Source organism: Entelurus aequoreus, linkage group LG05 (genome assembly GCF_033978785.1).
Source record: "Entelurus aequoreus isolate RoL-2023_Sb linkage group LG05, RoL_Eaeq_v1.1, whole genome shotgun sequence".
NCBI classification, from domain to species: Eukaryota; Metazoa; Chordata; class Actinopteri; order Syngnathiformes; family Syngnathidae; genus Entelurus; species Entelurus aequoreus.
In genome coordinates this window covers 87,014,885-87,029,590 of record NC_084735.1, presented here as the reverse complement: position 1 = coordinate 87,029,590, position 14,706 = coordinate 87,014,885, and the positions used below count along the sequence as shown (strand labels likewise).

The 14,706-nt window shown below is 38.8% G+C and overlaps 1 protein-coding gene across 2 annotated transcripts in view; it reads right to left on the bottom strand.

The window, feature by feature from the left end:
- tmigd1 (transmembrane and immunoglobulin domain containing 1) overlaps positions 1-13,245 on the bottom strand; it is an 18,890-nt gene extending 5,645 nt beyond the window's left edge. Inside the window, exons 1-3 of one of the 2 annotated variants that reach the window (XM_062049238.1) lie at positions 13,167-13,182; positions 2,170-2,668; positions 2,027-2,088 (exon numbers count right to left, since the gene is read on the bottom strand). In XM_062049238.1, the coding sequence (XP_061905222.1) occupies positions 2,027-2,078 (52 nt within the window). In that variant the 5' untranslated portion in view covers positions 2,079-2,088; positions 2,170-2,668; positions 13,167-13,182. The other variant, XM_062049237.1, reaches the window with a different exon arrangement.
- Between the last annotated feature and the right edge of the window lie 1,461 nt (positions 13,246-14,706).

Below are 14,706 nucleotides of genomic sequence, written 5' to 3'. Positions count from 1 at the left end.
CGTAAGACAAAATTAGATCAATAAATAGCAGTTTACTACGAACAGGTATGAACAGGTACTGACCCATGTGGCCTGTCAGGGTGTCATCATCATCATTTCCACCAATTAGCATCGAGATCGGATTTTGTGGAGCCGAGTTATTAACGTTTCGTCTTTTGTGGCGAACCGTCGGATCAGGGTTTGGCGCCAGGCCACGCCCACATCTTACGGCGATGGCGAAGGTCCTCCGCAATTTATCAGCGCTTCTATCTCCAGTATCTGTCATTCAAACCGCGACTCAATTGGTCGAAGCACCACTTTCACGTATCGACACGGAAATCGCATATCTGGAAACGAACAGGAAGTCGGCCATCTTTGTTTCTGTCGGCCATTTTTAGGCCAATAACAGGCGTCGTGCTCTAAAAAACTCCTTCTAACATTAACATGCTATCTTTTTCAGCAAATTTTACAGTCGTACACCTCAGGCTCTTATAACATGGTACTTGACACATGATAGCTGTTAGCATGCTAACATTAGCACGTTAACATTAGCATGCTAACTTTTTTTTTTTAGCAAGTTTACCAGCTCAACATGTCAGGGTCATAAAACTTGGTACTTTAACACATGCTGGCTGTTAGCGTGCTAAAGCACTATAGCATGCTAACATTAGCACGCTAACTCTTTTAGCCGATTTTATAGCCATACACCTCAAGGTCTTATATTTTTGGACTTGACACATGCAAGCTGTTAGCATGCTAACGCATTTTCAGCATGCTAACATTAGCATGCTAACTTTTTAAATCCAATTTCACGGCTGTACACCTCAGGGGTCTTATAATTTTGTACTTGACACAGGCAAGCTGTTAGCATGCTAACGCATTTTCAGCATGCTAACATTAGCATGCTAACTTTTTAAATCCAATTTTACAGCCGTAGACCTCAGGTTCTTATAATTTTGTACTCGACAGTTGCAAGCTGTTAGCATGCTAACGCATTACAGCATGCTAGCAATAGCATGCTAACTATTTTAGTTAATTTTATAGCCTCAGGCTCTTTTAACTTGGTGCTTGACTCATGCCTAACTGTTAGCATGCTAAATTGTTCAGCAAATTTTGCAGCCATAACCTTTCGAGTCATATAACTTGGTACATGCTACTGTAACTGTTAGCATGCTAACATGAGCATGCTAACTTTTTTTTTTTAAAGCAAATTTTACACATATGTGCTTCATAGTCATATGACTTGTTACTTGACCTTTGCTAACTGTTTGCACGCAAACATTTTTTTTTAGAGATGTCCGATAATACCGGACTGCCGATATTATCGGCCGATAAATGCTTTAAAATGTAATATCGTAAATGATCGGTATCGGTTTCAAAAAGTAAAATGTATGACTTTTTAAAACGCCGCTGTACGGAGTGGTACACGGACGTAGGGAGAAGTACAGAGCAGTTGCGTCTCCCAGTCATACTTGCCAACCCTCCCCATTTTCCCGGGGGACTCCCGAATTTCAGTGCCCCTCCCGAAAATCTCCCTGGGCAACCATTCTCCCGAATTTCTCCCGATTTCCACCCAGACAACAATATTGGGGGCGTGCCTTTAAAGCACTGCCTTTGCGTGCCGGCCCAATCACATAATATCTACGGCTTTTCACACACACAATTGAATGCAATGCATACTTGGTCAACAGCCATACAGGTCACACTGAGGGTGACCATATAAACAACTTTAACATTGTTACAAATATGTGAACCCACACCAAACAAGAAGGACAAACACATTTTGGGAGAACATCCGCACCGTAACACAACTTAAACACAACACAACAAATACCCAGAACCCCTTGCAGCACTAACTCTTCCGGGACGCTACAATATACACCCCCCTGCACATTTAGGTTTTTTTTGTGTGTAATGTTCTAATCTGGGATGTTTTTATTTAGATTTTAGAATGACCGCACTTTAGACAGCCCTGCACTGCGATTTAGCCGTGGCGGAGGTTCGAACTCTCGTTCAGGTTTTGACGTGCGCTGTGTTGCAAACTTACTTTGGGCTTGAGCGCCACAGATGAGCAACACGAGCAGACAGCAGGACTTCATTTTCGTCTTCCTGGTGAAAGAGAGACAACAAAATAGTGATTTGCAGTGAGGCATCAAGTGAAGACCTGAGAGGGCGAGCGTGTTATCACACCTGAAGACCTGAGAGGGCGAGCGTGTGATCACACCTGAAGACCTGAGAGGGCGAGCGTGTGATCACACCTGAAGACCTGAGAGGGCGAGCGTGTGATCACACCTGAAGACCTGAGAGGGCGAGCGTGTGATCACACCTGAAGACCTGAGAGGGCGAGCGTGTGATCACACCTGAAGACCTGAGAGGGCGAGCGTGTGATCACACCTGAAGACCTGAGAGGGCGAGCGTGTGATCACACCTGAAGACCTGAGAGGGCGAGCGTGTGATCACACCTGAAGACCTGAGAGGGCGAGCGTGTGATCACACCTGAAGACCTGAGAGGGCGAGCGTGTGATCACACCTGAAGACCTGAGAGGGCGAGCGTGTGATCACACCTGAAGACCAGCGAGCGTTTATGACGTCCTCACAGCCTCGCCTTTGTCCTTTTATTGCCGTCCTCTTTTTTTTTATGCTTCGTGAGAAGTTGGGTGTGGACGTCACGGAGCGGACATAAAAAACACTGCAGGAGAAACGAGGAGCTTCTAGTCTTGCTTGCTTTTTGCCCATCATAGAACTAGTTCATGTAGAAGCACTCCAGTCAGACGCTGCTCACAAGTGCTATCACTGGATGGTGGAACGGTTGTAATCGGATGACAAATGTGGGATATGCAGTCCTTTGTATACTTCCCATTCATTGCCAATAGGGAGACATTCCTGGTAATTCCAGGAAACCCAGGAAATTGAAAACATGTTTTGCGTTCGTTGAAAGGTCGGAATCGGGTAAAAAGAGGCGCACAATTTTGAGAATTTAGGGCATTGTAAAACTATGAATACGTCCATTCATTTGAATGGGAATTTCCTGGAAATTTGGGGATTTTGGGAAACCTATGAATTTTTGAAAATATTGACACTAGCATCCTAGGTGATATGAATGAATTGGTGTTGGCATTTTTGGAATTGGTTGAAAAATGTCCACGTAGTAATAGTTTGAATTGAGAATTGCTATTTCGTGGAATTTTCCTGGAGTTTTGGGAAAACCAGGAATTTGTACAAAAGGAAAAAATAAACATTTATTGTCCCAACTTAAAGGATTTTTTTGATGGTGGAATGGTTGGAATTGGTTAAAAAATGTGGACTGTAAAAACTTTCCAGGAAAGGGTGAATATAGCGCTTTGGAATTTTTTTGAACTTGGAAAATGGTAGTTTGATTGTCCAGGGTGAGTGGAGTGTGTGGATGGTGGAACGGTTCGAATCGGATGAGAAATGTGGGATATGCAGTCCTTTGTATATTTCACATTCATTGCCAATGGGGAGAAATTCCTGGAAATTCAGGGAAAACCGTCAATTTGGGGAAAGGGAAAACATGTTTTGTGTACCATATCTCGGCAGAGTGGAGTGTGTGGATGGTGGAAAGGTCGGAATCGGGTAAAAAGAGGCGCACTATTTTGAGTATTTAGGGCCATGTAGAACTATGAATACGTCCATTCATTTGAATGGGAATTTCCTGGAAATTTGGGGATTTTGGGAAACCTAGGAATTTTTGAAAATATTGACACTAGCATAATTGTCCCAGATGATATGAATGAATTGGTGTTGGCATTTTTGGAATTGGTTGAAAAATGTCCACGTAGGAATAGTTTCAATTGAGAATTGCTATTTCGTGGAATTTTCCTGGAATTTTGGGAAAACGGGGAATTTGTACAAAAGAAAAAAAGAACCATTTATTGTCCCAACTTAAAGGACTTTTCTGACGGTGGAATGGTTGGAATTGGTTAAAAAATGTGGACTGTGAAAACTTTCCAGGAAGAGGTGAAAATAGGGCGTTGGAAAACTAGAAATTCTGGGAATTCCTGGAATTTTTTTGGACCTTGGAAAATAGTAGTTTGATTGTCCAGGGTGAGTGGAGTGTGTGGATGGTGGAACGGTTTGAATCGGATGAGAAATGTGGGATATGCAGTCCCTTGTATATTTCACATTCATTGCCAATGGGGAGAGAAATTCCTGGAAATTCTGGGAAAACTGTCAATTTGGGGAAAGGGAAAACATGTTTTGTGTACCATATCTCGGCAGAGTGGAGTGTGTGGATGGCTGAAAGGTCGGAATCGGGTAAAAAGAGGCGCACAATTTTGAGTATTTAGGGCCATGTAGAACTATGAATATGTCCATTCCTTTGAATGGGAATTTCCTGGAAATTTGGGGATTTTGGGAAACCTAGGAATTTTTGAAAATATTGGCGCTAGCATAATTGTCCCAGATGATATGAATGAATTGGGGTTGGCATTTTCGGAATGGGTTGAAAAATGTCCACGTAGGAATAGTTTGAATTGAGAATTGCTATTTCGTGGAATTTTCCTGGAGTTTTGGGAAAACGGGGAATTTGTACAAAAGAAAAAAATAAACATTTATTGTCCCAACTTAAAGGACTTTTCTGATGGTGGAATGGTTGGAATTGGTTAAAAAATGTGGACTGTGAAAACTTTCCAGGAAGAGGTGAAAATAGGGCCTTGGAAAACTAGGAATTCTGGGAATTCCTGGAATTTTTTTGGAACTTGGAAAATAGTAGTTTGATTGTCCAGGGTGAGTGGAGTGTGTGGATGGTGGAATGTTTCAAATTGGATGACAAATGTGGGATATGCAGTCCTTTGTATACTTCCCATTCATTGCCAATAGGGAGACATTCCTGGTAATTCCAGGAAACCCAGGAAATTGAAAACATGTTTTGCGTTCGTTGAAAGGTCAGAATCGGGTAAAAAGTGGTGCACAATTTTGAGAATTTAGGGCATTGTAAAACTATGAATATGTCCATTCATTTGAATGGGAATTTCCTGGAAATTTGGGGATTTTGGGAAACCTATGAATTTTTGAAAATATTGACACTAGCATCCTAGGTGATATGAATGAATTGGTGTTGGCATTTTCGGAATGGGTTGAAAAATGTCCACGTAGTAATAGTTTGAATTGAGAATTGCTATTTCGTGGAATTTTCCTGGAGTTTTGGGAAAACCAGGAATTTGTACAAAAGAAAAAAAGAACCATTTATTGTCCCAACTTAAAGGATTTTTTTCATGGTGGAATGGTTGGAATTGGTTAAAAAATGTGGACTGTAAAAACTTTCCAGGAAAGGGTGAATATAGCGCTTTGGAATTTTTTTGAACTTGGAAAATAGTAGTTTGATTGTCCAGGGTGAGTGGAGTGTGTGGATGGTGGAATGTTTCAAATCGGATGAGAAATGTGGGATATGCAGTCCTTTGTATATTTCACATTCATTGCCAATGGGGAGAGAAATTCCTGGAAATTCAGGGAAAACCGTCAATTTGGGGAAAGGGATATCATGTTTTGTGTACCATATCTCGGCAGAGTGGAGTGTGTGGATGGTTGAAAGGTCGGAATCGGGTAAAAAGAGGCGCACAATTTTGAGTATTTAGGGCCATGTAGAACTATGAATACGTCCATTCATTTGAATGGGAATTTCCTGGAAATTTGGGGATTTTGGGAAACCTAGGAATTTTTGAAAATATTGACGCTAGCATAATTGTCCCAGATGATATGAATGAATTGGTGTTGGCATTTTTTGAATTGGTTGAAAAATGTCCACGTAGTAATAGTTTGAATTGAGAATTGCTATTTCGTGGAATTTTCCTGGAGTTTTGGGAAAACCAGGAATTTGTACAAAAGAAAAAAATAAACATTTATTGTCCCAACTTAAAGGACTTTTCTGATGGTGGAATGGTTGGAATTGGTTAAAAAATGTGGACTGTGAAAACTTTCCAGGAAAGGGTGAAAATAGCGCTTTGGAATTTTTTTGAACTTGGAAAATGGTAGTTTGATTGTCCAGGGTGAGTGGAGTGTGTGGATGGTGGAACGGTTCGAATCGGATGAGAAATGTGGGACATGCAGTCCTTTGTATATTTCACATTCATTGCCAATGGGGAGAAATTCCTGGAAATTCTGGGAAAACCGTCTATTTTGGGAAAAGAAAAACATGTTTTGCGTACCATATCTCGGCAGAGTGGAGTGTGTGGATGGTTGAAAGGTCAGAATTGGGTAAAAAGTGGCACACAATTTTGAGAATTTACGGCATTGTAGAACTATGAATGTCTATTCATTTGAATTTAAATTTCCTGGAAATTTGGGGATTTCGGGAAAACCAGGAATTTTTGAAAAATATTGATACCAGCACAATTGTCCTAGATGGTATGAATGGGTTGGTGTTTGAATCGGTTGAAAAATGTTGATGTCGAAACAGTTTGTTTTGAGAATAGTTTTTTCGGAATTCCTGGAGTTTTGGGAAAACCAGAAATTTGTACGAAAGAAAAGTAGGAACATTTGTTGTCCCCACTTAGACGAATGTTTTGATGGTGGAATGGTTGGAATTTATTAAAAAATGTGGACTGTGTAAACTTTCCAGGAAAGGGCGAAAATAGCGCTTTGAAATTTTTTTGAACTTGGAAAATGGTAGTTTGATTGTCCAGGGTGAGTGGAGTGTGTGGATGGTGGAATGTTTCAAATCGGATGAGAAATGTGGGATATGCAGTCCTTTGTATATTTCCCATTCATTGCCAATGGGGAGAGAAATTCCTGGAAATTCTGGGAAAACTGTCAATTTGGGGAAAGGGAAAACATGTTTTGCGTACCATATCTCGGCAGAGTGGAGTGTGTGGATGGTTGAAAGGTCAGAATCGGGTAAAAAGAGGTGCACAATTTTGAGTATTTAGGGCCATGTAGAACTATGAATACGTCCATTCATTTGAATGGGAATTTCCTGGAAATTTGGGGATTTTGGGAAACCTAGGAATTTTTGAAAATATTGACGCTAGCATAATTGTCCCAGATGATATGAATGAATTGGTGTTGGCATTTTCGGAATTGGTTGAAAAATGTCCACGTAGGAATAGTTTCAATTGAGCATTGCTATTTCGTGGAATTTTCCTGGAATTTGGGGAAAACAGGGAATTTGTACAAAAGAAAAAAAGAACCATTTATTGTCCCAACTTAAAGGACTTTTCTGATGGTGCAATGGTTGGAATTGGTTAAAAAATGTGGACTGTGAAAACTTTCCAGGAAGAGGTGAAAATAGGGCCTTGGAAAACTAGGAATTCTGGGAATTCCTGGAATTTTTTTGGAACTTGTTTGATTGTCCAGGGTGAGTGGAGTGTGTGGATGGTGGAATGTTTCAAATCAGATGACAAATGTGGGACATGCAGTCCTTTGTATATTTCACATTCATTGCCAATGGGGAGAAATTCCTGGAAATTCAGGGAAAACTGTCAATTTGTGTACCATATCTCGGAAGAGTGGAGTGTGGGGATGATTGAACCCCGCGGGGCAAGGGGTCAAGGGGTCAAGGGGTCAAGGGCCCGTTCAAATTTTCTACGATATTTTGTTGTCAAATCTCGCCAAAATACTTTTAATATAATTATCAGGAACAATTCACATAAATCATGTCTGGAATAAGTTCTGCACATCATTTCTATTTCAAAAAGCTCCAAAAACAGCAAGTGTTCCTACAACGTGTTTACTTCCAAATGGTAGTATGACGTCACAAATGAATCGGTGACTCAAAATAACCACTAGATGGCGACAAACGCACAGTACATAAATTCCCCTGTTCACATTGCAGCAGTCAAGCGGTCACAAATACGATCTAATAATGCACATTAGACACATTAAAGTAACACAATCTTGTCACTTTAACTTTTAGACAACTTAATCACTACTGCAAACCCAACTACACGTTACAGCACTCACTATTCAGAGACCTTCTACCAGACCCAGAAGTTTAGTTTCCCATCATGCGTTGCAACATCCGCAAAGGCTGTCAAAATAAAGCAGACTGGTACAATAGAATTGTCAACTTCCTGTCACGAAAACGTGCAGTCACGAGAGGTTTTATGTTCATCCATCCATCCATTTTCTGCCTATCTCAGCTACAATCGGGCGGAAGGCAGGGTACACCCTGGACAAGTCGCCACCGCATCGCAGGGCCAGGTTTTATGTTCATTTTTAGGCAAATATTACTAAATCGTAAATATAAAAGTCAAGAATAGCCTTACATGTTTTATTAATTATTAGTTTTTTTGAAGCCTCAGGGAAAACACAACATGTATTAAATTGAATTGAGTTGGATTTAAAAAGTACATAAGTCGTTTCACGTAAAAAAAAAAAAAATATTGTAAACTTCTTCTCACTCCTTTTCAAATATGTAAAAAAAAGAAAAGAAAAAAAGTCCAATGCTCATTTGATTTCTCTCCATTGTTTTCATTTTGTTATAATGGCAGTTAAGGCTTTAGCACTGTATTGGATCAGACTTGTTTATTTGCATATATGAAATAAAAAATATATCAATATCAATATCAAAAGTGTGCGTTATTGTTATTGTTTCCTTCGTAATTGTCACCTTTTTATTTGTGATTGCAATATGCAAATTAGTGCGGTGACATCACTTGGTCAAGGTGTTCAACATAAAACAAATGTTATAATGACCAAAAAGCTGTGAAAATGACGATGCTGTGTTCCAAATTTAAATTATTTACTGAACTTGTGTGAGCCTATGGCTTTGCACTATGTTATTTATATATATATATATATATATATATATATATATATATATATATATATATATATATATATATATATATATATATATATATATATATATATATATATATATATATATATATATATATATATATATATATAGTCTGCTAGACTTTTGACAAAAACAAGAAAGTTTGATCATATTACGCCTATACTGGCTCACCTGCACGGGCTTCCTGTGCACCTAAGATGCGACTTTAAGGTTTTACTACTTACGTATAAAATACTACACGGTTTAGCTCCAGCCTATCTCGCTGATTGTATTGTACCATATGTCCCGACAAGAAATCTGCGTTCAAAGAACTCCGGCTTATTAGTGATTCCCAGAGCCCAAAAAAAGTCTGCGGGCTATAGAGCGTTTTCTATTGGGGCTCCAATACTCTGGAATGCCCTCCCGGTAACAGTTAGAGATGCTACCTCAGTAGAAGCATTTAAGTCCCATCTTAAAACTCATTTGTATAATCTAGCCTTTAAATAGACCCCCCTTTTTAGACCAGTTGATCTGCCGTTTCTTTTCTTCTCTCCTCTGCCCCCCTGTCCCTTGGGAGGGGGAGTTGCATAGGTCCGGTGGCCATGGATGAAGTGCTGGCTGTCCAGAGTCGGGACCCCGGGTGGACCACTAGCCTGTGCATCGGTTGGGGACATCTGTGCACTGCTGACCCGTCTCCGCTCGGGAAGGTTCCTGCTGGCCCCACTATGGACTGGACTCTCGCTGATGTGTTGGATCCACTGTGGACTGGACTTTCACAATATTATGTCAGACCCACTCCACATCCATTGCTTTCGGTCTCCCCTAGAGGGGGGGGTTACCCACATATGCGGTCCTCTCCAAGGTTTCTCATAGTCATTCACACCAACGTCCCACTGGGGTGAGTTTTTCCTTGCCCGTATGTGGGCTCTGTACCGAGGATGTCGTTGTGGCTTGTACAGCCCTTTGAGACACTTGTGATTTAGGGCTATATAAATAAACATTGATTGATTGATGATATTTTTTATATTTTATTTAATTTAATTTTATTTATTTTTAAATTTTTATTTTTTTTTGCATTCTATTTTAGTTACTTTATTGCGTTTACAAACCCTTGGCACTGTTTTGTACTGTTTTTGTACTTATTTTGATTATTATTATTACTCAATTGTTTGTAAATGTTGCAATTTATAAATAAAGGTTTATAAAATTTAAAAAATTTGTTTTTTAATAATTATTGTTGAGGACTTCATTAAGTTGAAAAAGTATGAATATTTTTATGTCTTTGGGAAATGAAACATACATTTGGTGTTTGGCTTTAGAGATAATAATATTAGGGACAAGTCGGAGTAGTTTTCATGCAACATGCTTCTGTACTTTTACTTGAGAATATTTGCGCAGAAGAAACGCTACTTTTACTCCAATTCTTTCCGATGGTTACATTTATTTATATCACAATTATTTATCATCTAGGGCATTGGTGTCAAGTTTGGCCCGCCGTGTAATTTCATTTGGCCCTTGAGGCAATATCAAATTAACATTAGAGCTGGCACCGCCGCTGTAACACCGCATTCACCGCTAATACTCATACTTGCCAACCCTCACGATTTTTAGTGCCTCTCTCGAAAGTCTCCCGGGGAAACCATTCTCCCGAATTTTTCCCGATTTCCACCCGGACAACAATATTGGGGGCGTGCCTTTAGCGTCCTCTACAACCTGTCGTCACGTCCGCTTTTCCTCCATACAAACAGCGTGCCGGCCCCTGTCACATGATATATGCGGCTTCTACACACACACAAGTGAATGCAAAGCATACTTGATCAACAGCCATACAGGTCACACTGAGAATGACCGTATAAACAACTTTAACACTGTTACAAATATACGCCACACTGTGAATCCACACCAAACAAGAATGACAAACACATTTCGGGAGAACATCCGCACCGTAACACAACATAAACACAACAGAACAAATACCCAGAACCCCTTGCAGCACTAACTCTTCCGGGACGCTACAATATACACCCCCCGCTACCACCAAACCCCGCCCACCTGAGCCCCGACATGAATGAACTAGCATCCAAGAAAAGATGGCAGGTATCTGGCTTGGGCACATCAGATTAGATCAGTGTGTTGCAAACTGAGCAGTTTAAAGTCCTGAATGGTTGGTTTATTCATTGTTATTTTATTTTCTAATTTATTAGCCTGTGGAAAAAGTTAATGTTGATATTTACCTCAGAAGGCTGCAAATAGAAAAGAGGCTTTCCATTTTTTATTTACATTTTATTTAATATACCATTAAAGTTTTTCGTTTTGTTTTTCGAAAGTTGATTTTGCACTATTAAGTTATATAAGTGTTGCTTGTTCCATATTCAGTGTTAAAGCAAATCAGTGTAGCAAACTGAGCAATAATTAACGTTTTATTCATGCAATTTCTCTTGCTACTTCAAGGCTTGAATGTTTGATTCATTCATTATTGTTATTTTATTTTCAAATTTATTATTAGCCTGTGGAAAAAGTTTATTTTGATATTCACCTCAGAAGGCTGCAAATACAAAAGAGGCATTCCAATTTTTATTTAAATTTAATTTGATATGCCATTGATATTTTTGAATTATTATGATTTGAAACTGGATTTTGCATGTCACTATAAAGTTATATAAGTGTAGCCGAGTATTCTGGGTTCGCATGTTATGTGTACTAATATAATATAATAATAAAATAATAAATGGGAGTCATAAGAGCAGGTCGGGTCTCCACCACTTCTTTAATGTTCACCCTCCTTTTTCTCTCTCTACTAGGGATGTGCGTATCGATCCTGTGGTATCGATATATCGATACTCACACGCTACTCATTTGGCATCACTTTTCTGAAAAAAGTATCGATATAAACCAAAAAAGGGCGTGTGGGGGGTGCAAGCATCACTTTCAGATGTTTTTGATGACTTACTTAACTTCCTATGTGCTGGGACACACCTGTACCTGGCAGAGTATAGAGCTGGCCCAGTCACGTGACAGGAGACAGCCAATGAGCGTGGTCAACGTGCAACACACACACAGACACACACACACACACACACACACACACACACACACACACACACACACACACACACACACACACACACACACACACACACACACACACACACACACACACACACACACACACACACACACACACACACACACACACACACACAGCCAGCCGGCATATCCAGTGTTGTCCAATTGTTGACTTAAAACAGGCATTGTTTTTTTTTTTTTTAGTAATGTTTACTGAATATTTTTGTTTAAATGATTATCCTAAATTCAAATAATTTCCACACAGGGGAATTTACTGTTAGTTGAAAATTGCTTGAGTATTTAAAACAAGATAAGAAAGAGATACAATTTGGAGATTCTTCATCTTTGCATTACAGTTGTATTTTTTTCCAAGAAAATCTTGAATATATGATTGAATGTGATTTTGGTTTTAATCTGTAACATGATTTCTTACATTTCAAAAACATTAGCCTATTTCATATTTCATTAATTGCTAATTATATCACAAACTTTAAAAAATAACTGCAGCTTCTTGCAATTCGGATTTGACTGTTAATTGGAAAGCCCTAATATTTAATTATTATTATATATAATATATAGTTATTATTATATATAATATTTAATTTATTTTTCATATTTATGTTATTTATTTTAATTTTACTTTTATTATATATTGACCATAATAAATGTGGTATAAATGGTCTGTATTTGTCTTGTGATTTGTCTTAAATAATAACAATAGTAATAATATTTTTGACTGACAAAAAATTGCCAATAAGAAATTATTGGTATCGGTATCGATGAAAATGCAAGAAAAAGTATCGATATCGTATCGAATCCTAAAAGTGTGGTATCGCCCATCCCTATTCTCTACACACCTTCTTCCAAAACCACCTTTATAGACCTCTTACGTCACAGCCCTACGGCAACTCTGGAGGGACAAAACTCCTCCTTACCTAACATTATCTGGTAATTTGGGACATCCTGAAAAGTTTGTTACATAAGCCTTGCTTGTTCAATATTCAATGCAAAACTTGTTTGGGTCCCTAATAAAAGGTTCATTTGTTCAAATTTGGCCCGCGGCTTTGTTCCGGCGGCCACTGTCACGTGACTCTTTCTCAAATCCAACATAGTGACATTTGAAACCATTTCACCCATCAAACACGCACAAAGCACAGCGATAAGAAGCTGAAATATGAATAAATGAGAAACCTACTTGTTTATTAAAAATCAAAACGTTCCCAAAGTAGACACTTTAATTACGTGACATGACGTCAGCACATTTGCGACAACTGGTAAGCAGAAAACCTACAACAATTGACTACATTAGCGACCTTTTTGTATGTCTTTGACGATCATAATAACCACAAGTGTCATTTTAAACGCATTAAAACATTACCAACACCAAAAAGCAGTGGAAAGTTGCACTTATCTGTCCGTAGCTCGCAGGTTTACCAGCGCTAGCTCATTAGCATGTAGCATGATCTTCTTCTACTTCATTGTAACGTAGCTAACGAGATGAAATGACCACAATCGCCCCCTAGCGTACGAGCGGCGCACTGCGGATAGCCATCAGTCACAACAATTGTAGCCTAAAAACAAAACATTAAATAAATCAGAAATTACTCAATATTTGAATACTTACTTACTCTTGCTCAAGTAATTATTTTGTTAACTAATTTTTACTTGGACTTATTGCTTATTATATGTTGTCTACCTTGTACTTTTCCTGTGTCATTGCCTGAAATAAATTAAAGATGAAAGTAGCAATGATTGTCACACACACACTAGATGTGGTGAAATTTGTCCTCTGCATTTGTCCCATCCCCTTGGGGAGCAGTGGGCAGCAGCGGCGCCGCGCCCGGGAATCATTTTGGTGATTTAACCCCCAACTCCAAGCCTTGATGCTGAGTGCCAAGCAGGGAGGTAATGGCTCCCATTTTTATAGTCTTTGGTATGACTCATATTACTTAAATGTATCGCTACTCGGTAATCGAGTACAATTTTTGGTGCAATGTCTTATTCAGTCTGGTGTGCCCTAATCTAATGCGTGATGTCATTCCTTCCTCTTTGCGAAGTTAATTGTATGTATATAGCACTTTTCTTTAGAGACTCAAAGCCCTTTTTGCATTGTGAAACCTATTATGTAAATCAGGCCCGGGCAATTACTTTGACTTGGGGGGCCACATTTAGAGAAAAAAAATGGTCTGCGGGGCCGGTATATCTATTTTTAGGGACACTAATACAAAACCTCACAATAATGTCTGATTGAATGCTAAAAACGTCATGACAGACCGCCTTAAAAAAACGGAATGGAATTTTGATTTTTTCTATGAGCGATAAAACACGGAATATTGACAAAATATGAACGTCACACCCCCTTTCCATCGACATATTTTACAATGAAGTGAAACGCAACAAACAGTGAAATATGAACGTGAATGGATGAAGCAAAGCAATCCAACAATGTACTAATATGATCCACTTCAAGAAACTCTTCAAACTTTAAAGTGTTTACAAAGTACAAAGAAGAAGAACCATGACAAACATTCTCAATTTATTTAATCCATCCATTCATTCATTCTTAAAGTAATCTTACTTATCTCATCACTTCACCAATTATTATTATTCAATTCTTACTATTATTTATTTGTATTGTGATTACTTATGGAGTTTATTGTGAATAAATCGTGAACAGGAAGTGAACAAAAAGTTTTGCAACTGTTATGTAAAAGAAAAAGGGGTGGGATTAAATAAGCTCTGCTTCTTCCTACTCCTTTTCCAACATGTTGAAAAGAGAAACTGGAAATTGTGATGTATCATGTTGTATGTTTGCATGTGTGATGTATCATGTTGTATGCATGCATGTGTGATGTATCATGTTGTATGCTTGCATGTTCCAAATAAACTCAAAGTCAAACTCAAGGGTACAACATAAAGCCACC